This window comes from Oratosquilla oratoria, chromosome 2 (genome assembly GCF_046742065.1).
Source record: "Oratosquilla oratoria isolate Oo_2021 chromosome 2, ASM4674206v1, whole genome shotgun sequence".
NCBI classification, from domain to species: domain Eukaryota; kingdom Metazoa; phylum Arthropoda; class Malacostraca; order Stomatopoda; family Squillidae; genus Oratosquilla; species Oratosquilla oratoria.
In genome coordinates this window covers 29401197-29427524 of record NC_134778.1, presented here as the reverse complement: position 1 = coordinate 29427524, position 26328 = coordinate 29401197, and the positions used below count along the sequence as shown (strand labels likewise).

Below are 26328 nucleotides of genomic sequence, written 5' to 3'. Positions count from 1 at the left end.
GAAGGTCAAAGACAACGAGTGTGCCGTTACCACCTCTTCTACGGCAACAGTGCTAGAACTTGCAAAGAGTGGTGTATATTGTCTTCCACTAGTGCTAACGTGTTGCCTAGCTCGAGCGCCACTTCACGCCCCAATTCACGCCCTAACTCACGTCCTTCATCCCCAGGGCCGCTGATTAACACGTCGGGAAACTCGATGGGCAGTCTGTAGAAGTATCCCTTGCAACCGCAGGACTACCTCTCGTCATTAGTGCCACTATAGGTTAAAAGAACTATGAATTCCTTATAGATACCGGTTCTCAAGTCTCTCTCATTCCCAACGACCCAAGTTTAACTCCACTGCTCCGTTCCACGGTAGTACAACTTACTACTGCTTCCAGTACCCGTATTTGTACGTACGGCGAAGTCGACGTGGAACTTGGGATTCAACGTATCAGACGTTCTTTTCCAGGGTCCTTTGTCGTTGCTGATGTCGTCCACCCAATTATTGGTACTGACTTTTTAATCCATAACTCAATAGTAGTTGATTGTAGAAATCGCCTCCTCTTTGATCCTTCTACTGCATGCACCATTCCCCTTAAGGCTTCTCCCCTCCCTATCTCTTCACACGCGGTACATTATGGGGATATCGATTCAAGAGCCATTGCTCTTCTTTCAAAATTCCCCGTACTTACCGCGCCCCGACAACTGTCTGATCCTCCAACACTATAAGGTACTATATGTCATAGAATAGATACAGGTGATTCTTCCCCTATATCCTTTAAAGTAAGGCCATTGACAGGTGATAAGCTCAAAGCGGCAAAGGATAAATTTCAATTTTTGCTTAATGCAGGGATCATACGACGCTCCAACTCACCTTGGGCGTCCCCACTTCATTTGGTTCCCAAAAAAGAACTACTTTCCTGGAGACCTTGCGGAGATTACCGAGGTCTAAACAATGTAACTGTAAATGACAAATATCCCATACCACACTTGCGCTCTCTCACCATATCACTTAAGAATAAGGTTGTATTCACTAAGTTAGACTTACAACGTGCATATCTGCATATTCCTGTAGCTGAACAAGACATTCCTAAGACTGCGGTATGCACGCTCTTTGGTTTATTTGAATTCTTGTACATGCTCTTTGGATTGAAAAATGCCGGAGCCACATTTCAGCTCTTTATAGATACCCTCTTAGCTAACGTAAACAACACGTTTACGTACCTTGATGATGTACTGATTGCTAGTGAGACCCTTAAAGAAAATATTTCAGATGTTCAAACTGTTCTTTCTATTTTGGCTCAGCATAACAGGCGACTTTCTCTCGACAAATGTCACTTCTTCAAGTCAAACCTTACCTTTCTCGGTTACGAGATTAGCTCACAAGGGATTAAGCCACCTAAAGACCGTACCACGGCCATTTCCGATTTCCCTTTGCCTCAGACTTTACAGGCTTTGCGCCGTTTCGTATGATCAATTTTTTTTTTTTTTCCATGATTCCTAATTTTGCAACCGTAGCCTATTCCCTTACTGAGCATGCTATGTTTAACCGTACTCCTTTTTGCGGTGCTAACGAAGTAAAATTATTGGCCTACGTACATACAAATATGGGTACCTCCCTTCACCTTCTAGGGCCCCAATCCGCCGCCCAATCATATTTAAGGTAAACTCTGGGCTTTGCGTGCCGGAAAAAAGTTGTTAGTGTGCCAGGATTCATACGCATGCCAAGGGTTACCCACCCCTGTTCTATGAACTGCATCTGCTAGAGAAAAAGAGAAATTTTGAAGAAAAAAAAATTGCACTATCTGGCGTCTAGACAATTTCGACCTATTTTGGTTAACTTATTTTCTGAACCAGGAAGGAAATGTTTTTATGAAAAAATAACAATGACAACAGATACATACTTGTTGTCAACTTGCCTCTAATGCTCCTCCATTTTGACTCGTATCTAAAATCTGAGATAAAAGTTCGTGCATCACGATGATACTACACATTAATGCGAGACCTGCCCTGGTTGCCGCGAATTCTTCTAAACGACATGACGTCACAAATCCACAGAGGCCTTCTAGCTTAAGATGTGAAATTTCGCCGATCACGTGTAGTCAATCTGCAGACGAATAAGCAGACTCGGTCATCTGTACCAGAGAAGTCGTTAATATAAATCTATAGGTTACATAGATCAATACTAAACATGATCGTAAATGTAGTTGCCAGACATCACAATCTGTTCCAGCTAGTATACACAACTAAACAGCATTACTGGGCAGCCAGTTGGTGCCTGTCCTCTGAGGAGAATTGATAGCTTTAGCGAACGATGCTGGTTGAAGTGGTACTCGGACTGATCTTCTTGTGGGCATTGTTCTTGGTCTGCAAGAAGCCTGAGGGGCTCCCTCCGGGTAAGTCACTTGTTTCTACCAACCTCACTCCCTAGAAGTAAACTGCACATTGTTTTTGTTGTGCTTTCTTAACTTGAAAGCAACGTCGCTTTACCCGATACTTTTTTTCATTTGTTTGTTTTATATCATCTACAAAAAAGATTGAAGGAATAGATGGCCGATGTATAAGATATTCTGATGACACATGTTTATTCTTACCTGTGTCCGTCTTGATTTCTTTCTTCCTTATCTTTTACGTCATAAAAAAACTCCAACCAGTGAAGTACATTGATATGGCTCGTTAGTAAACAGAATGTAGCAATGCATTTTACAGTGTCACTATCCTTCGCTTTATTTAATCCTTGTTTAAAAGGTTGTAATATTAACATAACCATATTTTTTCACAAATATTCAATGCTTACACAAGGTTGGAATTTAAAACCTCTTTTAGAGAGCAACAGGCTCCTCCACACACTCTCATCAACTGCAGACCCAAGCCTACTACCTTTACGTTTACCCCCTCACCACCCGATCCATGTACACACTGAACAGCCATGTTGACATTGCGCAACCCTGACACAGCACTATTTTCATCTCACACCTGTCACTGTCTCCATTCCCTACCCCCACACAAGCTCTACTACTCATGTAGAAATATTTGGCCTCCTTCAGCAAACTCCCTTCCTACCCTATACATCCATAATATATTACGTATCACCTCTTTTGTCAACCTCGTCATATGCCTTCCCAAGTCCATGAAAGCCCAAAAGACATCCTTAACTTTAACCGAAATTTTCTCGCATGTCTATCTTGTTACAAAAATGTGATCTACGCCTGTATATAGTCACTCGCCACTCATTCCTATTTCCAGATTTCTCCCTTCTTTGCTCCCTCTTTTTCAATGTCCCTTTCACCCCATCCATCCATCTCATCCTCAGTCGTTTCTTCAAGTTTAATCTCCCCACTTCTGCCTTCCACACCTATTTTACTAATCTTTCATCACTCATTCTTTCCATGTGTCCAAACAATCCCAATACTCTTCCATCAGCCCTATCTGCTATCTCCTTTTCCACCGCAGCTCTCCTCCTCACCTCCTCGTTTCTCACCCTATCCAACCTAGTAACCCTGTACATAGTCACTCTCCACTCATTCCTATTTCCAGTTTTCTCCCTTCCTTGCTCCATCTTTTTCAATGTCCCTTTCACCCCATCCATCCATCTCATCCTCAGTCGTTTCTTCAAGTTTAATCCCCCCACTTCTTCCTTCCACACCTATTTTACTAATCTTCCATCACTCATTCTTTCCATGTGTCCAAACAATCCCAATACCCTATCAACAGCCCTATCTGCCATCTTTTCCACCGCAGCTCTCCTCCTCACCTCCTCGTTTCTCACCCTATCCAACCTAGTAACCCTTACCATACTTTTCAGACATTTCATCTCAAACACATTTAACCTTTTCTTCTCTGCTTCGTTCAGATTCCATGTCTCTGCCCTATACAATGCCGTTGAAACAATCACCCCTATATACATCATTTCCCAATTACCTATTTCTCATGACACATTTTAATCAGCCAAGGTATTTACTTCCTTCTCTAAATCTACAATTTACCTCCACCTCCAATCCTCCCTTTCCTGCTACATGCGACCCGAAATACCTAAAGCTATCCACTCCCTTCAGCCTCTCCTTTTAGACTTACTACCAAGTCACTCGCATCCTCTCCCCATGCACATCTAATCACCTTGCTTTTACCCTCATTTACCTTCAACTTTCTCCTATCGGATACCTTTCCAAACTCCATTACCAACTCCCTTATTCCTTCCTCTGACCCTGCCACAAGCTCAATGTCGTCAGCAAACAACAACTGCCTCACCTCCCATTTTTCTCCATTTCTTTAACCATCTCCAGTCCCCTGCCCATAACCCTCGCCTTTACCTCCCGCACCCCACCCCCATCCTTGTACACATTGAACAGCCATGGCGACATGACACATCCCTGACGCAGTCCCATCTTTACCTCAAATTCACTCTCTCCATTTCTAATTTTAACACAGGCTCCACTACTCTCGTAAAAACTCTTGACTACCCTTAACAGGTTTCTCCCATCCCATATATCTGCAAAACCTCCAACAGTGCCTTCCTGTCTACCCTGTCATAAGCCTTTTCCAAATCCATAAAGGTATAAAAATACACTACACTTGCATTTGTCCCCATTTCCCTTGTAGAGTGGAATTATGCATGCACTCCTCCAGTTCTCTGGTACTCTGCCCTCCCTTAGACACACATTAAACAACTTCACTAGGCAGTCCACATTTACTGTACCCCCCGTCTTAAGACACTCTACATGACACCCATTTAACCCAGGCGCCTTACTCGTTCTCGTTATCTTCAGAGCTACCTACACCTCATCTTTTCTCATTTCTCTTCCATCCCTCTCCCATCAGTCATTTTCTTAGTGCCTCCTACTGCTACCACCAATTCCTCCTTATTCTCCTCTATATTCAATAGCTCTCTAAAATACTCTACCCATCTTTCATCTCTTGATTTCTTTCCAAGACATGATTTTATTATTTTCAAATTTTACATCTACTCTCTTTTTTGGCTCTTTTATATTTTGTTTGGCTTTTATTCTTTTTTCTTTATACCTCTCGTATTTTTCTTTCCTCCTACTTTGCAACCGTCCCTGAATACTCGCTTCTTCTTTTCTACTACCTTCTTCACTTTATCATTCAACCACTCACTATCTTTCCTTTTATTCCCTCCCATCTTCCTTGTTCCACATACCATTTTTGCACACCTTGTCACTTCCTCCTTAAAACACCCCCATTCCTCTTCTACACCTACTTCTACTCTATCCTTCACCACTTCCCACACTTTTCTCAGCTTTTCCATATTTTGGTGGAAGTTGAGAGTGGAGGATCAGTGGAGAAAGAGTAAAAGGGCGGAAAGTAGAGATGTGCTTAGAACAAACTGTTTAAATGAGGAGAAGGAACAGGGGTCAATATCTTACTATAGCAAAATTAATTACAATGATTATGGGAACCTAAATATGACAATGGACTATTCATTAAAGGAAACGTGATCCCATCAACCTCGATTCTTCCTTATCATGACCATCTACAAAGCTTCTTAAAAAAAAAATCGACATTAAAACACAAGAAAAAACCATTAGACTAAGAAAAAAAATTAAACATTGATTCAAGATCAAATAAACAAGGCGCGCCAATAGCAAGGCAAAGCCTTTGAATCGCATCGCATTGCAATGTGTCTTCTACCTCTACCATATACCACCTCACTGTGTACAACGACGTTACCTGTATGCGATATGTTATATGTTTTTTCATGATTACAGATATATCATCACTCAATATCTGTACAGGATACTTACGATAATCTATCTTTTGTTTTGCCAGGACTTTGGGGTTTTCCACTGATAGGTACCACAAAATACAAATCAATCCCGTTGCAGTCTGACATTAAGAAGCTGAACAAGAAGTACGGCGACATATTCATGTAAGTATCCTAGTATTTGTTAAGCAATACTCATTTTTGTTGTAACGACGAAGCGAATAAAAGCTTCGGGGCTGCCGTTGACACAAGTGATGTCGTGATGAAATGGATTTCAACACTTTAGTTTCTCAGCCTGTCCGACTCCTGAATACATCCAATAGGTTCACTCTCATTTTGCATTTTAAGTGCGTAGGAATGGTAGCGAGCGGGGTTCGCGCCACGTGGGTCTCGCTTCGAAGCTAGCTCTCGGCTAGATTTCAGGATGTAACGCTATGTCTATAGTCTTTCAGATAGATCACCCCTATCCATAGTCGATCTTTTGCAATGATTTTTCTTTTGGGTCGGCAGTGTTTGTGTGTGTGTCCCTAGCAGCTGCCACCTGTTTCTGTCTGATTCCTATTCACTCAGTCGTCCTCTTTACATTATTCTTTGGTATACATTGGTTTCGGGTATTCTGTAAACTTAATAAAGAAGAAACATGATGATGAAGACTCTATTTAACGTCACAAACTCACCCTATTAGAAAGCTAGGGCGCTGCCCCTTACAGAGGGTTTTGTGGCGTGGAATGTCCTTGGACCAATTCGCTTGCAGCAGGATTCGAACTGCGGTCACCTCGACCTTCGCCGCAAGTAGCGACGTTCAAACCCGCTCAACCAGGTCCCAATATACCCGTTAGGAAATCCTCGTTTCTTTGTACTGCTCTTGCACACCTGTCTCTAGAAATTAGCTTGTAGTAGGAGACAAATTGCGAGATTTTCATCCAGCAGTCTGCGATTGGTGTGTAGTTCGCCACCACGGTCTCGGATCACGTGTTGGACTCGTGATCGACAGTTATTACCCTCCCGTATGAGAGCTCAAAGCTTAGATATGACCCGATCTATGATTAATGTTGTGACCTTACACACACACGCACACATACTCTACACGCTTCCTTATCCACCAAAGTTGGGGTGTAGGCTCGCAGTACAGCAATGCTCTTATTTTTCAGCCTTGGATGGGTCTGGAACTCTGATAAATAAATTAGCGGTCGAGAGTTGTACCACTGTACCATCTAGCCGCGCGCGCGCGCGCGCGTGTGTGTGTGTGTGTGTGTGTGTGTGTGTGTGTGTGTGTGTGTGTGCACGCTCTATTCTCATGAAGTACTGTATTGCCACAATACCCTCCCTTTTGCCATTGCAGCCCAACTATCATTGAACGAAATGGGCGATAGCACATCGCAGTTACTGAACCAGACTACAGGGTTGCTCTCACTGATACAGGTGTTGTCTTAAACAGAAGTAGATAAGTAGATACATAAATAAATAGATGAATAAAAATCACGAAAGTTATAGTAAGGTGATTGATGATAATGATGATTCGAACTCCCCCTATCAGGAGACTATGACTGTGCCCCTTACAGAGGACTTTGTGGTGTGAAATTTAATGAGTCATATCCTTGGTCCAACCCGCTGGTGGTAGAGTTTGAACTGCAGTCACTTCGACCTCCGCTGCAAATAATGACGCTCTAACCCGCTCGGCCAGAGGCGAAATAGAAATGTAAGAACAGAGACACATAAGCAATAAACCACCCATACACAAAGCTTGTCACGTTAACACACCCAAACACATGCAGCTCAAGGCTTACTTAAAGGTGTTTTTTGCTCAGTGCGATTATCCAACTATCGCTCAACGATGATCTTTCATAACTCATTGATCATCGTCAAGCGATTGTCTAGAGCACTAATTCCTTGTCTTTAACGACTCTAGCTGTTGTCGCTCAAAGCAAAACAACATTCAAAAACAATAAGTTAGTGCTCTAGACCCGAGGTTCTCAACCTATCTTGACATGTACCCCATACTTATGAATTGCTATTCATTAACCTCCTGAAGATGGCTTCAACACTAAATCTAATTGTTTTGCATCCACTTACTGCTAGTGGTTTTCCGTCGGCGGACCCACTTTGGACAACTAGAGCATGGCCCACAGGTTGAGAACCACTGCTCTAGACAATCGTTTGACGATCATCGTTGAGCCACGACATTATGCCGGTGTCACACTATGCTATGCAGCGGCGCCGGATGCGTCCAAATTATGTTTGCAAGTTCAGTTAACTTAATAAAATCACCTGATGATTGTCAGAACTTTATATAACAAGCACCATCTCCCCCTGATTAAAAAACGACCATGACCTTTCGAGTCTAATGACTCGTAAGAGAGACTTTGCTATAACCAACAAGCCACAACGGTGGCGCCGGATAATGTGACACCTGCACTAAATATTGGCCGAAACCTTCACAGATTTACATTCAGAGGCCAAGTGATGGTTTCTGATTAGATAACCAACATACGGCAACACAAAATTCACAAGTCTAAAAATGCCATCTTTGGTATTTTGGTTTTTAGATATCTACTCTCATATCACTATTTCCTCCCCTTCTCTAAACATTCTGCCGAGCCTTAAGCATTGACCTATCAACATTTCCACTATAGAACGTTCTCTCCTACCTTAACTCAGCCACCCCTCCATCTACTTTTTCTCTGATGATCGTACCACTACCACCCTCACCCCAGCCCCCTTATCCACGAGTATTATTTCCTTGCTTTTACCCATCTCTTCTTTTTTTTCAGGGTTCGGATTGGGACGTCTATCAATGTGTTTATATGCAATTACGAAATCACCAAGGAAGTCTGCTCCAATTTGGAATTTGCACACAGACCAAAATGGTCACTTTTCAACTTCATGGGAAACGGAGAAAACATCGGTATGTGTGGGGTTTTTTCATGTCTCTTCTTTTGGATACTATTTTCCTTTTCTGCATTCTAAATCTCGAATGGAACACGAGTCTGTCTGTGACCATAACACATTCAACGAAATTACTCCTTATCCCTCATAGGCCTAGTGGGGAGTTACGGACAGCCGTGGCAGGACGGGCGCCGCTTCACCCTCCGACACCTTCGCCAACTCGGACTGGGAAAATCCTCCATGTCGGGAGCTATCCAGTTCGAGGCTCTGGAAATGACCAAGACCTTTGAAGGTCACGAGGATGGATATACCGATCTTGGCGTATTTATCAACGCCGTCGTGGTTAACATCATTTGGCAACTAGTTTCAAGTAAGTAATTCCTGGTTCTGCTAGCTTCCAGTGAGCAGGCCGGTCTATCAAGCGAGAAATGGTGGAAATGTGAGATTTCAACCTTCATTAGAGGTGCTATTGCTGTATACCATCCAGGTGCCTACTTGTGTTTACCACACTTCTTGGGGACCATTCCTCACAGTGCAATGTAGGTTCATGGCGTGTATTCCTCTCTTCAGATCAACGATTTCCGGCTGATCATGAGCGGTCGATAAGGTTCCATACACTCATGCGTGAGTGGCAAGATCATTTTGAATCCATCACCAGCCTAGACTTTTATCCATGGCTCACAAAGGTCCTTCCCGTTTGGGCCAAACACAAAATATTTGGATATGAAGTGATGTTCAAAATCCGGGACCAGATCGGCACTCACTTGCAGGTGGGCAATTGGACGTGAATTTAAATGTGTTTATTCAAATTGGTAATCTAATAACCGTAATAAATCTATAAATGTAGTTTTATGGCTAAGATTTTAAACTGGAGACCAGATACCAGCCTCGAGAGTGGAAGAGGGGAAGGGGTATGGAATTTGATACTATTCAAAGTGGCTCGTATTCGCTTAGTTGTAAGTTCGTATCCCGGAATCCTTTCCGATTTCCGGTAATGACTGCTACCTGCCCCAACAGTCCAAGCGCATAATAAGGCAAAGGTGACAGCCTCGGCCGAAACTACGCGCCTCCTGGCGTAGGCTCCCCACCCCACCTATACTATTCAAAGGTCTATAGGAAACTACCACTTGCTTATTCCCGTACCCAGTATTATTTTGGTTTAGTAATTCTCAGGAATGATCCCATATGCTAATCTACCTACTTTTCAGGAACTCATTGAGGAACATAAGAACAGCTTGGATCCCGCCAGTCCCCGTGACTTTATTGACAATTTCCTGATCAAAATTGAATCCAGCAAGAACGACCCCGACACCATCTACACCGGTTCGTACAAGTCTGCCTCTCATTTAGAGAAGAATACGTGGTCTGTTTTCTCACAAAACGACAATATAGAATTTACAAAAAGATGGATAACATCAAGTTTGTTTTATCAGTTAAGAGTTTTGTTGTTTTATGCTGGCAGACCACGTCGACAGTAGACGTCTTGTTCTACAGCAATGTCAGACGCAGAAAAAATGCAACGAACTAAACAATCACCCAAGCAGTCAAATAAAACATACAAACAAAATAACCCAAAGTAACCAAACTGCGAAAAGTTTATTTCATGGCAGAGTAAGCTCCATTTGAAGACGAGACCATAACTGTCGAGAGTTGCCATCTAACAAGTTTATTCCATCTTTTCATTATGCAACTCCCGAAATTGCTTCTAGTTACATGCATGTTAGATCTACGTCCTGACAACTTGAGCCCATTGTTTTTTCTCTCTTTAGTATCTAGTGTGATTTTTTCAATTTTGAAGTTATTCTATCTATATACCAAGAGATTTTTCCTTTTCTAAGAGAGGTAGCCAAGTCAAAGGCATCTACGTACTCCCACCCGTTCCACTCCCCTCCACCCCCCCTTCCTCTCTCTCATCTTAGCTCCTCATGGATGACGGTCATCCCTGTACCTCACACCCTACTGCCCTGGGTCAGAATCAATGTAGCGAGACTCAGTATATCCACGGCAAGGCGCTTCACTTAATCGTCGACACACCCTTATCCGTCCCTTCATGCAGAAAAAGAGATGACGGAGAGAAATAATTTCGGGCTGCGTCAAAATATCATTCATACATAATCACCCCGTACCCGCCCATCCCCCACCCCTTCCTTACTTACATAACAGTACCATCTATACAAAGTCACTCTCCACTCATCTCTATCTCCTGCCTTCTCCCTTCCTTGATCAACAAACGTTCTCCTCTTTCTCAATGCCCCCTTCACCCTATCCATCCATCTCATCTTCGGTCGTCCCCTCAAGTTCACTCCCACCACCTTTGCTTTCCACACCTCTTTACTAATCTTTCATCACTCATTCTTTCCATATGTCCAAGCCATCCCGATAATCTTTCATCAGCCCTGCCTGCCATCTCCTTTTCTATCCCAGCTCTCTTCCTCATCTCGTTTTTCACTCTATCCAATCTAGTAACCCCTACCATACTTCTCAGACATTTAATTTCAAACGCATTTGAAAATTTCCTCTCTTCCTCTCTGAAGATGATGGGAACAGAGAAAGCACCTGGGTTTGATAGGTGTCATGCGGAGTGTCTGAAATGGAGGTACAGTAATAGTGGACTGGCTGTGAGGTTCAATGTGTGTCTAAGTGAGGGTAGAGTGCCTGAGGCCTTGAGGAGTGCCTGTATAAGGGTTACAAAAGATTACAAAGGAAGAGCATGCCGACAGGAGACCTTTTGGTCCATAACTAGGTCGGATACTGGAAAAATTATAATAAATAAAATAAATAGATAAACTAATCAATAGAATTAATAAATAGATAATGATAAAAACAAACAGAAAATAGCAATAATCTATAATAAATAGTAAGTTAATAGATAATAAAAACGGTTAAATAATAATTAATAAATAATAGTAGATAAGTAAATAGAATCGAATAAAACAACTGGTACGCATTACAGCGTAATTGGATCTTAAAACTTCGAACCATACTACATTGCACTACCTCTGCAGGAGGTTTATTCCATTTATTTACAACATGTTTGGCGACGTTGTTTCAACCAACTTCCAAATTAAATCTAAATCCAGACAGTTTGAAACCATTATATCTTGTCTGATTCACATTCAGTGTGAAAATTTCATCACTTTTTGTATTGTCAATTCCCTTTAGAATCATAGAGACCTGTATCGAATCACCCCAAGTCTACGCTTTCTTTTTAGGGAAAATAGATTCATACGTTTTAGTCGATTTTCGTATGATTTCTTTCTGAAATTTGAAATTAGTTTTGAGGCTCGCCGTGGTACTTTTCCCGATCTGATAATGTCTTTAATGAGATTTGTTGACCATACGGATACAGAACATTCCAAATCTGGACGAACTAATGATTCATATAGTTTGTTAATGAGAGATGGACTTTTCAAATCAAAAGATCACGCAATCAGTCCCAGAAACTTTTTTGCTTTTTCTGAGGCGGAAATACACTGCTTAGATGATTTGAGATCATTACTGATAATTACGCCGAGATCCTTTTCACTATTCACTTTTGTTAACAAATTTCTAAATAACTTGTAATCGTATTTGTTGTTATTTTTACCCATGTGCATAACATTACATTTACTTGGGTTAAATTCAATTAGCCATTTTCAGACCATTGCTGTAGTTAATCTAAATGTTCTTGAATATCTAACTGGTTTAAGTGATCATTTGCCATTCCGTACAGTTTTGTATCATCAGCAAATTTGGATACAATAGATTTTAGTCCGTGGTCTATATCATTAATAAGTACTATAAATAGAAGTGAACCAAAAACAGAACCCTGAGGAACTCCACTCGTAACATTTTTCCATATAGAAGTTTGGCCATTTAGAACTGTTTACAATAGTTTAACCAACTTAATAGGCAACCACTTGTTCTGTGTGAAGCTAATTTAGTAAGTAGTCTTTCGTGCGGGACGGTATCAAAAGCCTTCGCAAAGCCCAGATATGTTAAATCTATATTGTTTCTTTTGTCATAAACTGAGACGACTCTGTTGTAGAATTCAAATAGGTTAGTCACACAAGAACGTTTTCGCCTGAATCCATGCTGGTTATCATTTATCAAACAGTTACTTCCTAAACGGTTTTCGATAGCATCTCTGATGATAGTTTCCATCATTTTTCCTACGATTGAGGTTAAACTTATAAGCCTGTAGTTCATTGGCTTTTTTTTTCACCTTTTTTTAATATGGGGGTAAAGTTCGCTAACTTCCATTCTCTTGAGACATCTCCGGATATGATTGAAGCGTATAGTTCCGCTTTACACAGGAAAAGGGGACCAGTTTGTTTATTTTAGTTGGGAAGGCTTATAGGAGGGTTTTAATTGAGAGGCGTAGGAGAGAAACATAAGGAGTGATTGGTGAGGAACAATGTGGGTTTAGGATCAGATTTTTGTGGTATCGGAGATATGTGAGAAAGCTTTAGGAAAAGGTAAAGATGTTATTTGGGCCTTTGTGGATCTGGCAAAGGCTTATGACAGGGTAGACAAGGGGGCACTGTGGGAGGTTTCGCAGATATATTTGATTGGGGAAAAGATGTTAAGGGCAGTCAAGATTTTTTACTAGAGTAGTAGAACCTGTGTTAGAATTAGAAATAGGGAGAGTATTTTGAGGTAAAGGTGGGACTGCGTCAGGGATGTGTCATGTCGCCATGGCTATTCAATGTGTACGTGGATGGGTTGGTGCGAAAGATATAAAGGCGAGGGTAATTGGCAGGGGACTGGGGATGATTAAAGAAAATGGAAAGAAATGAGAGATAAACCAGTTGTTGTTTGCTGATGACAATGCGCTTGTGGCAGGGTCAGAGGAAGGATTAAGGGAGTTAGTGACGGAGTTTGGAAAGTTATAAGATAGGAGAAAGTTAGAGGTAAATGTGGGTAAAAGTAAGGTGATGAGATGTACAAGGGTAGAGGATGCCAGTGAGTTGGAAGTAAGTCTAAAAGGAGAGAGGCTGAAGGAAGTGGATAGCTTTAGGTATGTCGGGTTGCATGTAGCAAGAAAGGGAGGAGTGGAGACGGAGGTAATTTGTAGATTGAGAGAAGCCTTGAAGGATTAAAAAGTGTTATGAGAATTGGACATCTGGGAATGGATACAAAGAGGAGATTGTATGAAAGGATGAGTGTACCGACAAATTTTTATAGGGCAGAAATTTGGATTTTTTATGTTATAATTTACCTTAAATTACGAAGACCTGTACGAAGTACCCTCCGAGTAATTGCGTTTTTAGAGTGGTTTTCGTATGATTTTTTTTTTTTTTCATGGGTTTTATGGCTCGCCGCTGTACCCCTTTCAATCATCATATATTTTTTTGTGATAACTAGAGTTTTGAAGCAAAAAATATATAGTGCTATCGATTCTATAATGATACTTCAAAGACGGAAATGCAGTGGTTAGGTGACCTTGGGTCTACAAATAATTAAATCAAGGTCATCTTTAATTTGCACTTTGGTTAAAGATTTTTTCGCGAAACTTTAGGTCGTATTTATTGTCATTTTATCTATGTGCATAGTTTGAATTTGTTTAAGTTCAACTTCATTGGTCACTTTTGGGACCAACTCTATAGTTTTCTAAATCCTATTAAATGTCAATGAAATTTAAATAGTTATTTCCTATTCAACGCATCTTGGTATCATCAATAGTACCACGGATTATGTCAATGACATAATGTATATAGATAACTGAAGTGACCCGAAAACAAAACCATGAGGAATTCCATCCGGAACATATATTTAGAGATAGCATGCCTTCGGGATCTTTATGAAAAATAAGGAACACATTGATATTTGTCTAGCGTTATCTTGTTTTCATCTCTTCACACCTAGAAAAGAATCTAAAGTCGACGATTTGGGATTTGTTTGATGCCGGGAGTGATACGGTGTCGACGACCATCCGCTGGACTCTCCTCTACATGGCTCAGTACCCCAAGGTCCAGAAGAAGGTGCAGAAGGAGATCGACGAAGTTGTTACCTGTGGGGAACAACCATCATGGGAGGACAAGAAGAGGTAAGAACCTCCTTTAAAGAAATTTCTTTTATAGAGTTACTAAATTTATTCTTTGAGTATATAATTTCATTTTCTGGTCTTGTGCCTAAAGAAATTTTAAATTTTATACATATGGTCAAGTGTTAGTCTGTTCGTGAAAATTACAATTGATAATAATAAAGGTGAAAAATAGTATCATAATACAATTTACACCATGTACAAAAAAGATAAACAAACCTTGCTTCAATATATATATATATATATATATATATATATATATATATATATATATATATATATATGTATGTATGTATGTATGTACATTTCCTCTTCTCGTGAGTACAGGATGCCATACACAGAAGCAACTATAAATGAAGTTCACCGAATCATCTCCCTTGTGTCTCTTGGGCTCATGCGTTGTTCAGCCAGTGACACCACGATCCGAGACTACAGTATCCCCAAGGTAACTATGGAGTTTGGGGTTGGGTAAAATCAAGAGGCTTGGATCACAGTTGACTGTCAGCCTCGTTACCTTACATACAGTTCGTAGAAGGTTCCGGTCCCTTTATATCCTTTGTTGGCATAGTGACGGGCGTCTTTCACTCGATACCTGAGTTCGAAACTCGGTCACGACTGTTGGATTTTATTTCCAGAGTAGGATAGGAGTGACAAATTTTATTCACATCAGTATAAGTCGTTACTATGCAATGGTGTGCGAGATGGGCCCATTGATTAATAGAATACTGACTAGGACATTCTTCCTCAGACCCAAAGTCCACGTGAGGGACATCAGTGGCTGTTGGCCTCTGAAACGATCAATTTTCATGGAGTTTCAAAATATACTCTATTCATCTTCAACTGAAGAACATTTCTTTTCTAATACTTTTTGAATGGTGAAGTTTTAATTTTCCAATTTCATACTATTGTTTTTTTTTTTTTTTTTTTTTTTACTTTTTTCTTCATCTTCTTCTTCGTTTTCTTTCATTCTTCCTATCTTTTAACATAATTATTTTACCCAGACGGCAACGGTTATCTAATGAATCCCTGCCAGATGAGGATGGTCGTACTTTGGATTTCCTCGTATGAAAATTACATAAATCTTTTTCATGTCCATTTTCATTCCGTAGGGTACCATTATCTACCCTGTATGCTTCTCCTGCCATCATGACGAAAAGTATTGGGACAAGCCGTCTGAGTTTCGACCAGAGCGTTTCTTGGATGAAAACAACACTTGTGTGATACCACGAGAAGGATTCCTTCCTTTTGGCGTGGGTGCGTCTGGAACATTTTTTATCGTTTCCCTTATTCCTGAGCATTCTGTTTGAGGCCAGGGGATTTATTCAAATCATTGACTAACTAATCCACTTTTTTTCAGGACGTCGGCAATGTATCGGGGAGCCCTTGGCAAAGATGGAGCTTTTTATCTTTGTGACTACTCTTCTGCAGAAGATTACCTTCTCACCGGGTCCCGAGGGCGTCAACCTGAACCCAATGGACATTCCGATTCTTAACTACCCAAGACCCCAGAAGCTGAAGCTTAGTATCCGCAAAAGTTTTGATTCGTAGAAAAGAATGTAAAACTATTCATCTCTTTTTTGTCAGATTACTCCTGCATATTTGTCAGTCATATTTCTGAAATAACTAGCGCCAACACCGATTCCTGTGTAATTACACCTTACCTTTCTTTGGTCCAAATCATCCCCTATAATTGATGTTCTCATTTTCATCCTCCAAGAAGTCTCATTTACTTTAACATTTAATTTCTTATGCCAACTTTTTTCCAACTTTCACAATCATGCTTGCGGTACTTCAAAGCTGGTTATTTCCCTGGTGCTAAATTTATTGAGGTGACCCATCTGATCTTCTTCTCTGTCCGTAACTATGTCACAACAACATTTGTTAGAGGTATCTTTAGGTAATTTTATGTTCTGAGTCTGAGTCAGCATGTTTCTTTTCAGGGCCTGCATTCATTTACATCTAAATAATTACATCAATAACATTGATCTAAGGAGAAAAGTATTCTTTCTAATCTATTTCTCAAGGAATGGAAGTAATGTTAGTTTCCAGTTGAAGGGGGTTTTGCCCTTACCAACTGAGTTTTTGTGCATTACTATGGCTTAACTCTTTCACATTTCTTCCCATAGATATTTTGCTTAGCCTCATCTTCATATTTTCCTCTTCGTCTTCTTTTTTTAATCTTCTTTTCAATGTGAAATTCCTGAGTTTTTCTATCTGTTCATCCTCTTCCATTTTTTCCAGGCTCATATTGTGTGAATATAGAGAGGAGAGATCATTTTATTCCTTTAGTGCTTTACATGCTTTTATTTTATTCTACATCTAAAGTGTAACCACTTTGAAAATTAAAGATGACTAAATTTACCGGAATATGTCTTTAGTACTTCCCGAAGTCAATAATAATTAAATGAATTACACAAATACTCTTTCATTTTTTATGTATTGTAATTTAGAATCACTGATCCTATACCCAGAACGTCTTGACTTCTCGTAGGAATTTTCCCCTTAGGGCTACAGAGAGTAGGATGCCTAGTCCCATCCTCCGTCCCGTTTTAGCCACCTTTTATGACCTGAGTAGGAAAAGTCGGTGGGAGTATTCTTTCTTTTCCTACCACAGGGGGATTAGGCGAAAATCTAAATATATATTCAGAGAAGTTGCACAGAGACAGTATTAAGAGTGGGGGCTCAGCATAACGGAGGGACACTCGCAGTACAATAAAGTAGCATCATATCTTTATAAACAGATATTTCCTCAAACACAGACAAAAGGATGTGTGTCTCTAGTCCATAGGGGCGCCCCGTATAGATCCTAAAATATCAGCTGTATGCTACTGAGCAGATTTCTACTGTACAATAATATGCAGCCAATACCCCAGATGGGAAGGCAGGGGTGGATGGAGTGAGCATGAGGGGATGACAAAGTATGAGATGGATGGATGGGATGAAAGGTGTGTTGAACAAGAGGGAGATATCTGTGGAGCAAGGAATGGAGAAGACAGGAGACAGGGGTGAGTAGAGAACGGCTGTATATAGATGATATTCTGATGCAAGGAAGAGAGTGAGTGGGGGATGAGGGGTTTTAGGGAGTGATTATGTGTGAACTATATTTTGACGCAACCCTAAGGGATTTCTCCTCGTCTTCTATTTTTTCTGCATGAGGGACGGAAAGGGATCGGGTCGCCGATAAAGTAAAGCGGCCTTGCTGTGGATGTGCTGTCTCCTGCTTCTTACCTAGGGCAGTGGACGGAATACAAAGATGACCCTTCATCCACGAGGAGCTAAGATGAGAGGGAAGAAAGGGTGGTGGATTGGAGAGGAATGGATGGGAATGAAACGGGTGAAACTGGGCATATGCCTTTTGACTTTGGCTACCTCCCTGGTAAAGGGGAAAAAGCCCTTGGTATATAGATAGTTACAATACCCAAAACGTCGTCTGCTTCATCTATTCTCGTAAAACCTATCCGTGGCGCCATTTACTTTGCGATGACGTCAAAGATTCTGTTCATTCTTCATGCATCGTCATTGTGATTGATGAATAGTAATCCTGCCAAGTTCCGCAGGCTACTTAATATCAAATTTAGAATTTATGAAAATGAATAAAGAACAAATGAGGAAAATACACGATTGGGAAGAAAGGAATTGGAGAAAATAGATGGAGATTAATAATACATTAATAACATAAAGATCTCAGAGAGAAAGGAAAAAGAAACCATATAAGAATCGCCCAGTAACAATGATATAATCCACGTACTGAACATACACGAAATGTTACAAAAATAATAAATGGCTTGTTTTCAAACATTATGCAAAACATATGATAAGAGATTTCGTTTTTTAGACGTTTTCATTAAATTAATCAGATAAATAAGCTTAGAAAAAATAAAACCTGGAGAAATGATAAGTGAATAGCATAGAACAACATAGAATAAATGTAATGAAAGGGGAAAAAAAGACAGAAGATAGGGCGCCCAATACAGAAATAAATATAAATATAAAAAAAAAAAACACTTGTCATTTGCTGGAGCGGAATGGTATGTTCTTAGAGATACTTGTAATAAAGCTAACTTGTCTTGCAAAGAGTAATTAGTTATATCTAGTAGTAACGTATCACCATCATCAACCTTCTTACTGGCACACTAAGGCCGAGATGAAAAAAAATATATATTACGTTGTAGAAATCATTGTTTACAAAGCTTCTATAGCATCCACTAGGCATAGTGTGAATGTGACGCAGTACAGTATTTTGTATACGAACACAATGCAAAAATATTGAATACGTCACGTACCCTTGCTTTTTGAGTGCCCAAAGGCAGCATTGTAGAAGCAGCATGCACACAGGTAAGCACCAATGATGCACCAATATAAAAACTTCTTCACAGAGATATTTCTATCCACACATATTGCCTGTTGTCAGAGATATTCAGGGAGAAGAAACTACTCTCAAAAGGCGATGAAACGTTTCACTGTCACTGAAGGAATCGTCTGTTTCGCTGCACGACGACATCGTTAATCGAAATGGCTTAGGTTGGTATGCATCGTGACGTCATCAGAACTAATACCAAGAGATGGCGTTGTATGCTGTGTTTCAGAATGCAAATTAGCAGACGACAAATATTTTCGTCAAAATGTCCCGCAAAAGCTACTTTTGAGATAAGATATCTATTTTAAACATGGTTCTTGTGAGAATTAATAACATTACGAAAGAAAAAAAAATGCAAAGTAGTACCTGGGCATGGTGGTTACCCTTTCACTCTGCTCACCGTAATTTCATTTTACAAAGGATTACAAAGGCGGAGCATACCGACAGGAGACCTTTTGATCCATATCTAGGTCGGATGCGAAAAAAAAATCATACTAATAATGAAATAATAAATAGAAACTATAATAATGTAAATAACAAATAAAATACATAAATAAATGCATAGGTATAGTTAAATAATAAACAAACAGGTAAATAGTAAATAATAATAAATTGACATATAACTAATAATAAATGAAAATCAGATAGACAAAAGATAACAAAACAGAAACAAATAATATAAGATAAATTATAATCATTACAGCATCTTACTTAGGTATTTATCTAAATGATTCTTAAAGCTTCGAACTGAACTACATTGCACTACCTGTCTATTTCCGGACAGTTTGAGACCATTATTTCTTGTCTGATTCTCATTCAATGTGAAAATTTTGTCATTTTTGATGTTGTCAATTCCCTTTAAAATCTTAAAGACCTGTATCAAGTCACCTCTGAGTCTACGCTTTTTTAGGGAAAACAGATTCATGTGTTTTAGTCGATTTTCGTATGATTTATTTTTGATATTTGGAATAAGTTTTGTGGGTCGCCGTTGTACTTTTTCCAGTCTGTCAATGTCTTTAATGAGATTCGGTGACCATACAGAAACAGCATATTCCAAATGTGGACGAACTAACGATTTATATAGCTTGTTAATGAGTGATGGACTTTTGAAATCAAAAGATCGCGCAATCAGTCCCAGAATCTTATTTGCGTTCTCAGAGGCTGAAATACACTGCTTGGATGATTTGAGGTCGTTACTGATAATTACGCCGAGATCTTTTTCACTATCCACTTTTGTTAACGAATTTCCAAATAACTTGTAATCGTACTTACTGTTATTTTCACCTATGTGCATTACTTTGCACTATCATTTGTTAATACAATTATTCCAAGATGTTCACTAAAAATCATACTAATAGTATTAATAGAATAAACAAAAATATTTCACGATGAATAAGCAAGGTGACAAGCGTACGTCAAGAGGCACTTAGCTCCGACCGAAGCCGTAACCTTTGCCCTGTGCGCTGGACTGTTGGGGCAGCTAATATAGTTACTGCTAGTAATCATAGAGGAGTGCAGGTCTCAAAGCCGTGATTAAGAAGAAAGAGAACAGCACGCTTCCGATGGCGTCACTATTGCACCTGAAGCACATTAAACTTGGACACTGGTACAATATATATATATATATATATATATATATATATATATATATATATATATATATATATATATATATATATGTATATATATATATATATACATATATATATATATATATATATATATATATATATGTATATTTATATATACATAAATATGGTGAAAAATATAATCTTCAACTTTTAACTTCTTAGTGCCCCTAGCCCTTAGCACAATGAAATCATTATTTCTGTTCATTGTTTCTAAAGCTTTTAGTATCTGAATTTAGCTGTTCTACGGTTTTGACTCATTGGAATGATGTGATCGTGTCATATTCAGTCATAGTACACCGTATGCTCGTTTTGACAAAGAAAGTTAATTTATCTTTTTATTAGTTTCATTATTTGTTGTTCTTATATTTCTTATTTCTTATTTTTATTATTTTTATACTAAATTGATATAATTTTGTTATGAAATCTGTACGTGTAGAATGCATAAGGATTGTGTTGACATTGCACTTATATTGATACATATATTGATATTGTTCCTTTTCTTAATGATACATTAATTTCAATCAATTCAGTAGATTCCTCCAGATTATACTACAGTTTCCTTTTTTTCACCTTTACCTCGAACCACTCACTCTCTCCATTTCTAATCCTGACACAAGCTCCTGACAGCTCCTAGAAGCTTTCCTCCTATCCCGTATATCTGCAAAACCTCCCACAGTGCCTTTCTGTCTACCCTGTCGTAAGCCTTTTCCAGATCCATAAAAGACCAAATAACATCCTTCCCCTTTCCTATAGCTTTCTCACATATATGTCTTACCACAAAAATCTGATGTACACAACCTCTACCCTTCCTAAATCCACACTGTTCCTCACCAATTACTCCCTCTGTTCCTCTCCTAATCCTCTCAATCAAGATCCTCCCATAAGCCTTCCCAACTACATTTAACAAGCTAATCCCTCTAAAACTACACTATCGGAGAAAAGAATGTTAAACGAAGATATGTATATTACGATTACTGTCTGTGATCCTATTCAGCGTGAAGAGGATCACCGTGATCGTAATATACGTATCTTCATACAACATTATTTTCTCCGATACAGGGATCTATTGTGTTCATCTTACTAATATATTAGAACATTCAATTCGCTTACAGAGACATGTTCTGTATTTTACATCTTGTTTGTAACTCAATGAAATGAGTTATACAAGTTACCAATCCGTGAAAGGTTTCACAATCCTGTTATGTACACTTACATGAAGATGTTTCTATATTTCTTCCTCATCTTCTCGACCTTGGGCATTTAGTGTAAAAAAAAAAAAAAAAAAAAAAAAAAAAAAAAAATCTATTAACATACGGTACTGAGTTTTAGAGAATACTAAATGACTGGGCCGCTATGCAACCCTACGGTAATGTAGTATCTGCGGGCTTTCAGCGACTCTCAGTCGCTGGGTAGGTCCCCTTTGCAGGTCCAATTTGTCAGCCCCGTTATCGTAAGTAGTTTATCAAGACAAGCCAAATGTTGCGTTTTTGCGGGAGTAGCAAAAACATCATCATTATATAACAAGAGGCAACTTCCCCATTATAAGGAAGGTAGTCATCCATGTCATGCACCCTTCCCCACCCTTGTCTACTTGAACTGTTAGAGAGAAAAACGGCCGATGCTATGTTAAATTGAATGCTGATGGTAGGGGATCTCTCTCGAATGAATGCAGCTTCCAGTATTTTTTCGTTTCCTTGCGTTGCTGCATTGTGTGACTATTTTGGTGGTATTACTGATGGTGTTGCCTGATATCTCCTTGTTGTACACGAAGAGACACTCGTCTACTGAGGCTACATGTGAACTAATGGACTTCCACCCCCTTCGCCTGCCCGAAGCTTCCAGACAATACAATGACAACGAGACAATTACCATCCCCAGAGTAGACAATGCTATGGCATATCTCATCCTCGACTGAGATATATATACGGATAAATGCAATAACATATATTGTTTGATACCTCTAAATTCCAACCTCTCTATCGCAACTCCACTGTTAAACTGAAATTCAAGGTAAATTCTTCAATTCGCACCGCCAATGCAGTTATTGGTGACCATAAACTTCACTAATTCCCTTGCTAAGCGTTAGGACCATATCATTAGCCTTTACATTCCAATTACTTACCCCTTCAAATGCACTGAGTGACAGAATATTTGACAGAAAATGGAAGACTGACGAAAAGAATTGTGTGAACATTTGTCTAATTATACCGAACGACTTGCTTTAGAAAGTTACTAAAACACTACACTTTATCTTATATCTGTAACTGTATAGCGCTATACATATACAATTACAAAAACACAACACAATCATTTGTCACTATTCGAAGATATATAATTCATAAGAAGTAGTAAACTTAACAAGAGGTATTCGCTAGCTGATGCCTCGGCAGCAACGAGTTCACTAACAAACAAATAGATAAAAAGAAAATAGCGATGAAACAATAAATGAATATCACATAAATAGGTAGTTCACATGCAGTACTTAAGGCTATATGACCATATGTTATTTGCAGCTAAATGAATCAAGGACGTTTTTTCTGCAAAGCTCTCCTGTGTGACGAGTGATCATTTGTTATTTTAAGGATGGAATAAAAGTATTTTGTGTGGTGTAGCATGCTATGTTTAACCGTTCTACTTTTTGCGGTGCTAACGAAGTAAAATTATTGGCCTACATATATATAAATATGGGTCCCTCCCTTCACCTTCTAGGGCCCCAATCCGCCGCCCAGTGCAGCATGTACTTACCAATGGTCATACAAAAAAAAATGGAGATTTATCAATCATATTTCAAGGTAAACTCTGGGCTTTGCGTGCCGGAAAAAAGTTGTTAGTGTACCAGGATTTATACGCATGCCAAGGGTTACCCACCCCTGTTCTATGAACTGCATCTGCTAGAGAAAAAGAGAAATTTTGAAGAAAAAAAAAATTGCACTATCTGGCGTCTAGACAATTTCGACCTATTTTGGTTAACTTATTTTCTGAACCAGGAAGGAAATATTTTTATGAAAAAATTAACAGTGACAACATATACATACTTGTTGTCAACTTGCCTCTAATGCTCCTCCATTTTGACTCGTATCTGAAATCTGAGATGGAAGTTCGTGCATCACAATGATACTACACATTAATGCGAGGCCTGCCCTGGTTGCCGCGAATTCTTCTAAACGACATGACGTCACAAATCCACAGAGGCCTTCTAGCTTAGGATGTGAAATTTCGCCGATCACGTGTAGTCAATCTGCAGACGAATAAGCAGACTCGGTCATCTGTACCAGAGAAGTCGTTAATATAAATCTATAGGTTACATAGATCAATACTAAACATGATCGTAAATGTAGTTGCCAGACATCACAATCTGTTCCAGCTAGTATACACAACTAAACAGCATTACTGGGCAGCCAGTTGGTGCCTGTCCTCTGAGGAGAATTGATAGCTTTAGCGAACGATGCTGGTTGAAGTGGTACTCGGACTGATCTTCTTGTGGGCATTGTTCTTGGTCTGCAAGAAGCCTGAGGGGCTCCCTCCGGGTAAGTCACTTGTTTCTACCAACCTCACTCCCTAGAAGTAAACTGCACATTGTATTTGTTGTGCTTCCTTACCTTGCAAGCAACGTCGCTTTACCCGATACTTTCTTTTTTCATTTGTTTGTTTTATATCATCTACAAAAAAGATTGAAGGAAAAGATGGCCGATGTATAAGATATTCTGATGACACACGTTTATTCTTACCTGTGTCCGTCTTGATTTCTTTCTTCCTTATCTTTTACGTCATAAAAAAACTCCAACCAGTGAAGTACATTGATATGGCTCGTTAGTAAACAGAATGTAGCAATGCATTTTACAGTGTCACTATCCTTCGTTTTTTTTTTAATCCTTGTTTGAAAGGTTGTAATATTAACATAACCATATTTTTTCACAAATATTCAATGCTTACACAAGGTTGGAATTTAAAACCTCTTTTAGAGAGCAACAGGCTCACCTCCTACTTTCCTCCACACTCTCTCATCAACTGCAGACCCAAGCCTACTAACCTTACGTTTACCCCCTCACCACCCGATCCATGCACACACTGAACAGCCATGTTGACATTGCGCAACCCTGACACAGCACTATTTTTATCTCACACCTGCCACTGTCTCTATTCCCTACCCTCGCACAAGCTCTACTACTCATATAGAGATATTTGGCCTCCTTCAGCAAACTCCCTTCCTACCCTATACATCCATAATATATTACGTATCACCTCTTTTGTCAACCTCGTCATATGCCTTCCCAATTCCATGAAATTCCAAAAGACATCCTTACCTTTAACCGAAATTTTCTCGCATATCTATCTTGTTACAAAAATGTGATCTACGCCTGTATATAGTCACTCTCCACTCATTCCTATTTCCAGTTTTCTCCCTTCCTTGCTCCATCTTTTTCAATGTCCCTTTCACCCCATCCATCCATCTCATCCTCAGTCGTTTCTTCAAGTTTACTCCTCCCACTTCTGCCTTCCACACCTATTTTACTAATCTTTCATCACTCATTCTTTCCATGTGTCCAAACAATCCCAATACTCTTCCATCAGCCCTATCTGCCATCTCCATTTCCACCGCAGCTCTCCTCCTCACCTCCTCGTTTCTCACCCTATCCAACCTAGTAACCCTTACCATACTTCTCAGACATTTCATCTCAAACACATTTAGCCTTTTCTTCTCTGCTTCGTTCAGATTCCATGTCTCTGCCCTATACAATGCCGTTGGCACAATCACCCCTTTATACAATCTCCTCTTTACATCCTTTCCCAGTTACCTATTTCTCATGACACATTTTAATCAGCCAAGGTATTTACTTCCTTCTCTAAATCTACAATTTACCTCCACCTCCACTCCTCCCTTTCCTGCCACATGCGACCCGAAATACCTAAAGCTATCCACTCCCTTCAGCCTCTCCTTTTAGACTTACTACCAAGTCACTCGTATCCTCTCCCCATGCACATCTAATCACCTTACTTTTACCCTCATTTACCTTCAACTTTCTCCTATCGGATACCTTTCCAAACTACATCACCAACTCCCTTAATCCTTCCTCTGACCCTGCCACAAGCTCAATGTCGTCAGCAACAACAACTGGCTCACCTCCCATTTTTCTCCATTTTCTTTAACCATCTCCAGTCCCCTGCCCATAACCCTCGCCTTTACCTCCCACCCCCCACCCCCATCCTTGTACACATTGAACAGCCATGGCGACATGACACATCCCTGACGCAGTCCCATCTTTACCTCAAATTCACTCTCTCCATTTCTAATTTTAACACAGGCTCTACTACTCTCGTAAAAACTCTTGACTACCCTTAACAGGTTTCTCCCATCCCATATATCTGCAAAACCCCCAACAGTGCCTTCCTGTCTATCCTGTCATAAGCCTTTTCCAAATCCATAAAGGTATAAAAATACACAACACTTACATTTGTCTCCATTTCCTTTGGTGAGTGGAATTATACAGGCACTCCTCCAGTTCTCTGGTACTCTGCCCTCCCTTAGACACACATTAAACAACTTCACTAGGCAGTCCACATTTACTGTGTCTTAAGAGACTCTACATGACACCCATTTAACCCAGGCGCCTTACCCGTTCTCGTTATTTTCAGAGCTACCTGCACTTCATCTTTTCTCATTTCTCTTCCATCCCTCTCCCATCACTGCCATTTTCTTAGTGCCTCCTACTGCTACCACCAATTCC

At 39.7% G+C, this 26328-nt stretch overlaps 1 protein-coding gene across 1 annotated transcript in view; it reads left to right on the top strand.

Annotated features, from left to right (window-relative positions):
• The first annotated feature begins 2217 nt into the window (after positions 1-2217).
• The window catches only part of LOC143035100 (uncharacterized), a 37956-nt gene continuing 13845 nt past the window's right edge, over positions 2218-26328 (top strand). Inside the window, exons 1-12 of the mRNA XM_076201661.1 lie at positions 2218-2377; positions 5769-5868; positions 8475-8608; positions 8741-8959; positions 9160-9359; positions 9798-9912; positions 14437-14617; positions 14942-15059; positions 15724-15868; positions 15972-16158; positions 16555-16612; positions 24042-24129. Coding sequence (XP_076057776.1) covers positions 2296-2377; positions 5769-5868; positions 8475-8608; positions 8741-8959; positions 9160-9359; positions 9798-9912; positions 14437-14617; positions 14942-15059; positions 15724-15868; positions 15972-16158; positions 16555-16612; positions 24042-24129 — 1627 coding nt within the window. The 5' untranslated portion in view covers positions 2218-2295. The remainder of the gene's footprint in view (positions 2378-5768; positions 5869-8474; positions 8609-8740; positions 8960-9159; positions 9360-9797; positions 9913-14436; positions 14618-14941; positions 15060-15723; positions 15869-15971; positions 16159-16554; positions 16613-24041; positions 24130-26328) is intronic.